At 46.3% G+C, this 10,954-nt stretch overlaps 1 protein-coding gene across 1 annotated transcript in view; it reads right to left on the reverse strand.

The window, feature by feature from the left end:
• Nucleotides 1-10,954, reverse strand: part of RNF157 (ring finger protein 157) — a 77,496-nt gene that overhangs the window by 25,519 nt on the left and 41,023 nt on the right. The window contains exon 2 of the mRNA XM_011983513.1: nt 4,136-4,224. Coding sequence (XP_011838903.1) covers nt 4,136-4,224 — 89 coding nt within the window. The remainder of the gene's footprint in view (nt 1-4,135; nt 4,225-10,954) is intronic.

Below are 10,954 nucleotides of genomic sequence, written 5' to 3' on the forward strand. Positions count from 1 at the left end.
TCAAGTTTTCTTCCTATAATTCTATTGAAATTTTCATTTATGCTCCTTGTTTTTAATTTCTAAAAGCAATTTTTTTTGGTTTCATAAACTTCGTGTCATTGTGGCTATGAAAGAAAAAGATATCTTCTCTCATGTCTTTGAGACTATTAATGAAGTTTTCTTCTTTCTGCATAGCTTTTGTTTCCAATTAGATTTTTTTTTTTTACTTTATTATTATTTTATATAGAGATGGGGTCTCACTATGTTGCCCAGGCTGGTCTCAAACTCCTGGGCTTAAGCGATCCTCCTGCTTTGGCCTCCCAAAGTTCTGGGATTAAATGTGTGAGCCACCACACCCGGCCTAGTTAGGTTGTTTTAAAATGTTGGTGTGTTTTGCTACTGTCTTTCCTATTATAGGCATTCCTTACACATCTAAGAATCTGTGGCTGTCTGCTTGTATTTAAGATATTTAAACTGCTGATTAGAGCTCTGAGTGCACAGCAGGACTTGGGGATCCCGGGCTTCACTGTGGGCTGATCTGGATCTGCTGAGGAACCTCCAACTCTAGTCTCCTAGGTTTTCCTATCCAGGCAGGTCCAATTTCCAGAAAACAGTTTTTCTCTCTCTTGACAAAGGCCTGGCTGCCAGCATTCTAGGGGCAGAGTGGAGAGGCAGCTGGAGGGCTCAACACCCAGTTTGCCAGGATCCACTCACCCCCCGTTTTGTTTTGAGACAGGGTCTCACTCTTGCCCAGGCTGGAGTGCAGTGGTGTGATTGTGACTCATTGCAGCCTCGACCTCCCTGGGCTCAGGTGATCCTCCCACTTCAGCCTCCCAATAGCTGGGACTACAGGTGTACACTACCATGCTTGGTTAATTTTTGTATTTCTTGTAGAGACAGGGCTTTACCATATTGCCCAGGCTGGTTAGCCTGTTTTTAGTACTGGCCGTTAGCTGTGCCTGGGTCTCTCTTGTCCAGAGATTCTTTGTTTTTACCTTTCCGGGGACAGTCATCTGCCTGCCTTTGGCCAGGTTGTAGTAACGTAGTTCTGGCTGTGTGGTATAACGGAGGGGATCTGCCTACCTTGAGGGCAGACTTTCTACCAATCCTCTTCATTTTAGCCTCCCACCTCAACTTCTAGAAAGACCTGGCACTGCTAATTTCTGAACCCCTTGGGGGATAATACCACAGTATAAATTGGTTGATTCTCAGCTTTTCTTTCTGCTAGTTCAGGATTCTGATATCCTGGGTCTACTAAGTCATTTAATATTCACTATGTGTTTCCAGCTTCTAAAATTTTGTTGCTGCTGCTCTCTTCCCATTCTCCAAATACTTACAGATTTATGCCTTTTTAAAATTTTTTAATTTTTATTTTATTTTATTTATTTATTTTATTGAGACGGAGTCTCACTCTGTCGCCCAGGCTGGAGTGCAGTGGCGCAATCTCGCCTCACTGCAACCTCCATCTCCTGGGTTCACGCCATTCTCCTGCCTCAGCCTCCCAAGTAGCTGGGACTACAGGCGGCTGGCTAATTTTTTGTAATTTTAGTGGAGACAGGGTTTCACTGTGTTAGCCAGGATGGTCTCGATTTCCTGACCTTGTGATCTGCCCACCTTCGCCTCCCAAAGTGCTGGGATTACAGGCAAGAGCCACCGCACCCGGCCTTATTTTTTATTTTTTAGATGGAGTCTCACTCTCACCCAGAGTGCAGTGCAGTGGAACAATCTTGGCTTACTGCAACCTCTGCCTCCTGGGTTCAAGCAATTCTCCTGCTTCAGCTTCTGGAGCAGCTGGGACTACAGGTGCATGCCACCATGTCTGGCTAATTTTTGTTTTGTAGTAGAGACGGGGTTTTACCATGTTGGCCAGGATCAGGTGATCCACCCGCCTTGGTCTCCCAAAGTGCTGGGATTACAGGCGTGAGCCATTGTGCCCGGCCAGATTTATGCCTTTTAAATACATGTTTATAATTACTTGATGGGGTTTTCAGAGGAAGCAAAAGTAGGTGTTCAATCCTCCATCTTTACCTGGAAATCTGAGAATCAGAATTTATTCCCATAATCACAGAAAAACAAAACAAAGAACACTCTTCAAATTAACATTTATTGAACACCAGGTGTTTTCCCTTCTGTTACCTTAATTTTGACAACCACCATGAAAGGTAAAGTTGATTATCACCATTTTACAGATTAAAAAAATCCTGAAGCTCAGACACTCATTCAAGCAAGCATCTGTGGACCTGGGAAGCAAATTGCTCTGCTGCTTCCAAGTCTGGTTCTTTTAGCGCAAGACAGCTGCTTCATCCTATTCTAGAGCTGCAGCCAGGCTGCCACGGCAGAGGCCATGACCTCGCAGCAGCTCAGGCCCTTGAATGGTCTCCATCAAATGTATGAATGTGCCATATGTGATGAGAGAAACCAAGTGGACAGAGTAGCTGGCAACTGGCAGGCCCCAGAGGCCTCGTTAGTCTGCTCTTCTGCTGGATGAACTCCCCTGGGTCAGGTGGGGGGACTGTTCAGCAGACAGGTACCTCCTTGGCTCTCTCCTCCCCAGAGATGACCCTGGGGTGGAGAGAAGCATAGCTGGGGAACCAGTAGAAACTTCAGGGACAAATAAAATATAAAAAATTAAGAGAGACAGACTGAAAATAGATTAGTGGTTACTTCGGGCTGGAAGGACTGCTTGAGCCCAGGAAGTCAAGGCTGCAGTGAGCTGAGATCGTGCCACTGTACTGCAGCCTGGGTGACAAAGCAAAACTCTGGGCGGTGGCTCATGCCTTTAATCCCAGCACTTTGGGAAGCCGAGACAGGTGGATCACCTGAGGTCGGGAGTTTGAGATCAGCCTGACCAACAGGGAGAAACACCGTCTCTACTAAAATTACAAAATTAACCAGGCATGGTGGTGCATGCCTGTAATCCCAGCTACTTAGGAGGATGAGGCAGAAGAATCGCTTGAACCCGGGAGGCGTAGGGTGCGGTGAGCCGAGATTGTGCCATTGCACTCCAGCCTGGGCAACAAGAGTGAGACTCTGTCTCAAAAAAAAAAAAAAAAAAAAAAAAAAAAAAGCGAGACTGTCTCTCTCTCTATATCTATATCTATATATATATCAGACAGAAACATCGTAATGCTAATAAGGCTGATCTATACAAGCATGAGATGGTCTCTGAGTCATCTTTCTTGCCTATTCAGAAAAATCTGGGACCTTGATTTGCTCTAACCAAAGTTTTTCACCAGGGAATCAGAGAGCCTTGGTAGACATACTGTCTAGGGGTGGCGGGCGGTGGAAATGTATCAGATTAAAAATTACACTGTCTCGAGGATGGCACCAAGAAGGCAAATGACGATAATTAACATTGATGATGAGGATTAAACAACCAACCAAGGGCACTATGAGTTCCTTAGAGAACAGACACATGAGGGCCGGGCGCGGTGGCTCAAGCCTGTAATCCCAGCACTTTGGGAGGCTGAGACGGGCGGATCATGAGGTCAGGAGATCGACACCATCCTGGCTAACACGGTGAAACCCCGTCTCTACTTAAAATACAAAAAAATTAGCCGGGCGAGGTGGTGGCGCCTGTAGTCCCAGCTACTCAGGAGGCTGAGGCAGGAGAATGGCGTGAACCCGGGAGGCGGAGCTTGCAGTGAGCGGAGATCGCGCCACTGTACTCCAGCCTGGGTGACAGAGCGAGACTCCGTCTCAAGAAAAAGAAAAAAAAAAAAAAGAGAACAGACACATGAGATAGGGAATAAAGAAGAAAAAGAAAATATAGCAATAAAATAAAGGATTTTATATTCTAAGTTCAAATTTCCTATTTTTACATTGGCTTGTTGGAGTAGCTGCAAAAATTCCCACTTTCCCTTAATAATTCTTCTTCCCTTTTAAAAAATATCCATAAAATAAGGATACTGAGCATTTCTAGGCAAGTGAAAGTTCTTCACAAACACAGTCCATTGCATCCAGTGCTGAACAACATAGGGGTGGATGGCCTGATCTCAGCAGAAAGAAGCGCCTGCACTCCTGTCTGAGACCTGGAGAAGCAGGCTCTGGGGCTGCCAGAAACTGCTGTGTGAGTTCCTTGGGGAGTCTGTCCCCCAGCCCCCAACCTCCCCAAAGGAAGGTGCCTGGGACCTGGCCCCAGCCTCTGGGAACTTACTTGACGAGCCTCAGCGTGTCCTTGCGGATATTGACCAGGCTTCTCAGAGTCTTCACAGGTTCTTGGGGAGGTGGGGCGGCGTAAGGGAACTGTGTCAGAAACAAGGTAGGAGAAGGTGGTGTGTTTATAAAGACCCACAGCTGTCCCTCGCTGTTACAGGGCTTTACAGTTCACCAAGAATAGCCCTAAGAGGTGAGGCAGGAAGGCACAACTCTCCTAATTAAGTGAGGAAACTGAAATTCTGACATACTGAGTCAACCTGCTCAAGGTTACAGCTAGTGGGAAAATGGGATTCAATTTGGGGCCCAAAGAGCTAGATTTATCTTCTTTTTCCATTATATGAAGCTTATTTGGGTCAGTGTTCAAAACTTGGAGAATTAATAAAAAACCACTGAAGTTCCAAATACCAAAGGACACACTGTGGCCGAGTTAATCACAAAAGGCTTTTCCATCTGACCTCAGACGACAGGGAGTCAGACCTGCAAGCCCTTTCCTTCGGTGAGGCCATATGGTATCCCAGGAATTTAGGGACTGCAAATAAAAGAGAACCCCATCATGTGTACAGAGCTGAAGTTTGCAAACAGTAAAGAACAAATTTCCCCTGCAGCTGATCATATAAAGCAGAGTTAGCACGTGAGCCAAGAGTTATTTTGGGGTCACCAAAGGTTTATGATTGTCTTCATCATTTACCATCCACTTTCTTCCGCTTTGCCCGTTTAGACCTTTGGATATGAAGTTCTGAGTTGTTGATAATAAAGAGATAAACAAAGGGGAAACAGCCAAAAATTTCACTGGGAATTGCCTTCTGAGGATCAAGAATGATTTCAAATGTTCCCAGTATTTTTAAAATGTTATTTGGGCAATCAAATGTTTTAACATATAATTCCCAAAAAACCTACTGGTCTCTGCAGCTTTGCAAAACTGTGGTTCTCTTGGCTCAAGAAAAGTCTGCCTCCATAGTGTGGTATCACAAAACAGGACACCCAAGTTATAATCGAATTGTGCCTTCACAGGTTTTTACTGAATATGGTTATTTTACTTGGGAAACAATATAGTTAAACCATAGTCAAGGTGCATCTGACTTTATGTATGCAGTATGATTGCTTATAATTCACATGTATGAATGTGACTCTTATACTCAATAGAAATTATTTGCATTCAGATTACCTACTTTGTGGGCATTATTTAGTAATTTACCTTTTCGTTGATATATTAACCATACATTCTTTAAAAAATGATAGTTTTTTCTAATTACAAAGTAATACATGTTTAAGCAGAAAATTTGAAAAACACAAAAAAGTATAAAACTATCCCTAATTTTACTATTCAGCAACACCAAAATTAACACTTTGGAATATGTATTTCCATCCGTCCATCTATCCATCCATCCATCCACCTCTATATCCATGTGTTGTTTCAAACTGAACATACTATTTTGCAGTTTCTTTTTCACATAAAAAGATGTGGCAAACATTTTTAAAGTCTATAATTTTGATAACATGTGCAGATAACAGCATACTTTAATCAATTCCATATTATTCAATACTTTATGTTGGTTTTACTTTTTTTCGCAGCTATAAATGTCATGGTGAATATCCTTGTCTCTATATTTCTGCATGCTTGTTTGATTATTTCCTTAGGACAAATTCCTAGAAGTGGAATTACTGGATCAAAGAGTAAGCATATTTTTAAGACTTTAAAAATTATTTTGCCAAATTGTTTTCCACAAAGCTGACTCCAACTTTGCCCTCCTGCAAGCAGTACATCAGGAGGCCTTGACATGGGAAAACTGAAATTCTAGTTCAGATCCCATCTGTGGCCTGTTTCTCCTCCCCCAACTTTCCTAGGCTGTCATACTAAAGGAATTTAAAACAATTTTTAAATAAGCTTAAGCAAAAAGTAATTAGGCAGGAAAATCCGACACAAACACTAGTCTATTCTAAAGCCAAAATAAATGACTTCGGGATTAAAATTTTTTTCTGGAGTAGCAAAGTTAATCATTTTCATTTGTACAGGTACTTGGGCGTTATCCATAACTCCTACCTGCATTTCAAATAAAAGATGCATCTTTTCCCTTATTCTTTACTCTTTCTCCTCCATAGCCACCCCCTGCCACAAAAGAGAGAAAAATAAAAAGAAAGAAAAAAAATCCTGGCACTCTTCATCCTCCATTTTGAATATTATATTTGATAACTGTGGCAATGAAACATAAGCTATCTGGCTCTTAAGGAAAGGTATCAATGAGTTCAACTGTTAATAAACCCACCCCTACACTTTAGGCTCTCCCTATACACACACATACCCGCACAAGACAACAACGACAAATCTGTTCAGGAGAACCTTGTTCGTGGGCTGCTACCTACCAAAGTTTGTGCCTTGCTGGCCTTTCATTCATGCAATCAGAGTCTACATGCAATACTCCATGCTAGGAATAAGGAGAGACTGAAAACCAAGAAGATAAGTCCCTGCCCTTTCAGGAAGCTGCATTATAAGGCAGCTGACATAGTAATTGTAATATTAAAGAGATTAAACATATTAGTATTTTTTGCCACAAAAGGCAAAAATAAAGGAAGTGATCATTTCTGGCTGAGGTAATTTGAAGGCTTCATGGAGGAGGTGGTAGTTGATCTGGGATCTTAAAGGATAAATGAAATCTGCAAATTCAGAGATGACAGAGAAGATAGAGGGGACAGTAGGATCAGAGGCAAATTGAAGAAAATATTTTTCTGCTCTTAGAGTTGTCTCCCATTCTTCTGTAAATCGATTTTGCCTACCATTATTCTCTAAATTTCTTAGTTATCTTCCTTTCAAAAATTACCATTTATTGAGTGCTTACTATTGATGACAGTGGTGGGCTGTCTGGAGCAGCCGCTGCCATCACAACGGCCGCTGCGGGGAGGTCGCAGGGAGCAGACCAACAGCCCCTCCACAGCTTGCCACTCTGGAGGCCACCCCATGGGGCTGGCCGGGTTGCCTGCCAGCAGAGGAGCAGTGTGGCAGAAAAGCAGCGCGATAGGGCAGAGAGGAGTCCCGAGAAGGAGCTGGGCCTTGGGCAGTGCTCTGCTTGCACATGGAGCACCAAGGCCAGGCCTGGGCGCAGAGCCGGGGCCGTGCTTCAGGGGCCCCAGACAGGAAGTGGGAGCAGCTTCCACTTCGGGCACCTGGCCATTGGCGCGGCCATTGTGCCCACTCTGCCGAGGGTGCCAGATTCCTGTGCCTCAGGAGGAGGCTCTGTGCAGCCTGTCCGGGGCTGTGTCCCCAGGTCTGCCCCACACTGGAGTGACCACTGAGCCTGACACTCCTGGCCAGATGACCCAGCCAAGGCCCAGGCCCAGGATCCACTCTGCCCCTGGCTACCCCTGAAGCGCCGGGGCAACAGGCAGAGCTCATGGTGATGTCACCCTGCCCCGGACACTGGCCCAGGCCCAGTGAGGACCTGGAGCCCCTGCCCTAGGCTGCAAGGGGGTGCTATAGGGGCTGCATGCTCCATAGAGCTGGTGGAAGCCAGGAACAGGCAGCAGCCCCACGTGGGGCTGCAGCCATCCAAGTCAGGGCTGTGGACCTGGGCCTCCATAAACTCCTGGAGACACGGAAAAGCACCCCCCTCTGCCCCCCCATCCCAGCAGGCTCAGAAGTGCCTGCTCCTGCCGCCTGGCTTCTGCCTGCTGTTGGTGCTGGCTCTGATCTTAGAGCAATGTGGGGCCAAGCCCAGGTGCTGTCACAGTCAGGCTGGGAGTGCACATGCTCGGGGTAGTGCTGACAAGCCAGCCCCAGCCCCCTGCTGCCTCGGCCCCTTCCAGACTTTGGGCACTGATGAGCATGGGGGAAGGTGGGGGCGCTGAGGGCAGCTTGGTGCTGGCCTTCAGGGAGGGCGTGAAGGCTGGGGCCCTGGCTGCCAGTCCTGCCCACTGGAGTGGGAACTTGTGGTGCCTTTTCTAGGCCTGCCCATGGCTGCCCAGGGACCAGTCTACTTGCACTTCCTCCCTTCTGAGGCCCATTAACAGCCCCAGGCTCAGGCAGAACAGGGCAGAGGTTGGGACCATCAGCTGCAGAGAGGAGCAATCTACTCCAGTGCCCGCTCTCTGCTGACAGCTTCAGAAATGTCCATAAGACCAGCTGCAGAGTGGAGCTATGCACTCCAGGGCCTCCTCTCTGCTGAGAGCTGCAGAGAAGACAGGATGACCTTCCTGCAGAAAAGAGCTTCCCACTCCAGGGTCTCTATGCTAGGACACTTGTCAGGACACCCTGGTTGCGGAAAGGAGCTACCCACTGCGGGTATGAGCTGTTCTATCGCTCAATAAGGCTCCTCTTCATCTTGCTCACCCTACGTTTGTCTGTGTACCTCATTCTTCCTGGTTGCAGGACGAGAATTTTGGACCCATGGAATGGTGGGACTAAAATTGCTGTAACACAAACAGAACTGAAACATGCTCCTTGCTTGTCATGTTGTGGGCAAAGAGGAAAGAAGAGCTGTGGCCCTTCGGGAACCCCAGACCTGGGAGCTGCCTAAGCCAGGGCTGTGACTTCCTCTTTATGGCCCTGTGGTTCCTGGCATCTCCAAGATTCCAGGTGCCACCACATTCCCTGGTGCCAACCAGGAGAGCTGCCTGCAGTACACCTGGTCCAGCCACAGCCTCGCAGACAGCTGGCACCCATGCTGGCACCTGGGGCTGCCAGCCCCACAGCAGCAGCTGGCATGTCTGACTGCACAGTGGCCGGACCCTACTCTCGCTCACACACCCCTTCCTGTTCCATGCCTGATTTGCAGTCTCCCTTGGAGGCGTGGGATGTAGGCTGGTAGTGTGAGCTGAGTGCAGTCTGTCAGGCCAAGTGGGTGGAAAAAGTCCAATGTGCCTGAGCCGAACCTGTGCAAGGCACCACTGGCCACAGGTTTCCAGTCAGAAGAGTGACACCCCAAAGATCCCATAATACTATGTGCCAGGCACTATGCTGAGCTCTTTATTTATATTATCTTATTTAATCTCTGGAGGAATCCTGTGAAATAGGCATGGTTGTTCCCATTTTTGCAGGTAAGAAAATAGAGGTTGCAAAGAGGTTGAATAAATTCTCTAAAGTCCCCCAAATTTTAGGGAGCAGAGGTTATTTTTCTCTTTTTTTTCCCAGTAACTAACATGTGTTAAAGGGAGCAGAGTTGAGGTTTGAACATGTTCTACCTTTATCTTTTCCCAAGATGCTCTGGAAGCAGCTTCTTAATCTAGAGATGAGATTTCCAAGGATTAAAGTGCTGGTTATTAAAAGATCTGAAGACACAAATTTATCTATTACCTTATTCCTTTCTAAAGTCAAGACGCCAAATAAATGTTTGTGTTTGTCCACACTATCTCCTCAATACATACACCATTACTAAGTTATACTTAAGACAAAAGATGTATCCTGGCTGGGCACAGTATCTCACGTTTGTAATTCCAGCACTTTGGGAGCCTGAGGCAGAAGGATCGCTTGAGCTCAGGAGTTTGAGACCAGCCTGGGCAACATGGCGAGACTGTGTCCCTACAAAAAAATAAAGAACTTAGTCAGCATGGTGGCACACACCTGTAGTCCCAGCTACTCAGGAGGCTGATGCAAGAGGATCACTTGAGCCCAGAAGATTGAGGCTGCAGTGAGCTATGATAGCATCACTGCACTCCAGCTTGGGGGAGAGAGTGAGACTGCTTCAAAAAAGAAAAAAAAAAGAGGCCAAGCATGGTGATTCATGCCTGTAATCCCAGCACTTTGGGAGGTCAAGGTTGGCAGATCACTTGAGGTCAGGAGTTTTGAGACCAGCCTGGCCAACACAGCGAAACCCCATCTCTACTAAAAATACAAAAATTAGCCGGGTGTGGTGGTGCGGGCCTATAGTCCCAGCTACTTGGGAGGCTGAGGCAGAAGAATCGCTAGAACCCAGGAGGTGGAGGTTGCAGTGAGCTGAGCTCATGCCACTGTACTCCAGCCTGGGCAACAGAGTGAGACTCTCTCAAAAACACAAAAACAAAAAGTATCTTATTTCAACCTAAAACCAGAGATCTCACTCATATGCTAACAGGTAAGTATGAAAGGAAAGCAAACTAATGCCTTCTTGGGACCAAGAAAGATGAAGCTCAGAACAGATTCAGGGACAAGCATTTTTCTGAAGTACTCATGCACCAGTCCACTGTACCAGCATTAGCGATCGTTTTCTCAGTTCATATCCACAGAGTTTCTGTTTTTCTTTTTTAGAGTCCGCAAAGGGTAATTTTCTCAGCCCTAGGTCTACTGAGTAAGGGAGTGCACAGTGACTAGGAAGACCAGATAAAGTCTTTCTGATGTAAGCATCCTGGCATATCTGGAAACAGAAAGAGCTTCCTTTTCTGTCTTGCACACAACATGCCCCAGGTCCACAGACAGAGGGAGACTGAGAAGCTTTCTGATCTCTTACCTCAAGCTCAACATGGATTTATAGAATGGCTTCCTGTTTCTCAGGTATCATTCTGGAGTAAATAAACCTTTAACAGCTTTATGAAGGATAACTTAATGCAGTTTCTAGAATCCTATTTCACTTTTTATAATGAAAACAGGCCTCAGATCAAGACCCATGAACAAAGAATGAAATTTAGGGCCGGGCGCGGTGGCTCAAGCCTGTAATCCCAGCACTTTGGGAGGCTGAGACAGGCGGATCACGAGGTCAGGAGTTCGCGACCATCCTGGCTAACACGGTGAAACCCCGTCTCTACTAAAAAATACAAAAAACTAGCCGGGCGAGGTGGTGGGCGCCTGTAGTCCCAGCTACTCGGGAGGCTGAGGCAGGAGAATGGCGTAAAAACCCGGGAGGCAGAGCTTGCA

The sequence above is a fragment of the Mandrillus leucophaeus genome, unplaced genomic scaffold, assembly GCF_000951045.1.
Source record: "Mandrillus leucophaeus isolate KB7577 unplaced genomic scaffold, Mleu.le_1.0 Scaffold1, whole genome shotgun sequence".
In the NCBI taxonomy this organism is placed as follows: domain Eukaryota; kingdom Metazoa; phylum Chordata; class Mammalia; order Primates; family Cercopithecidae; genus Mandrillus; species Mandrillus leucophaeus.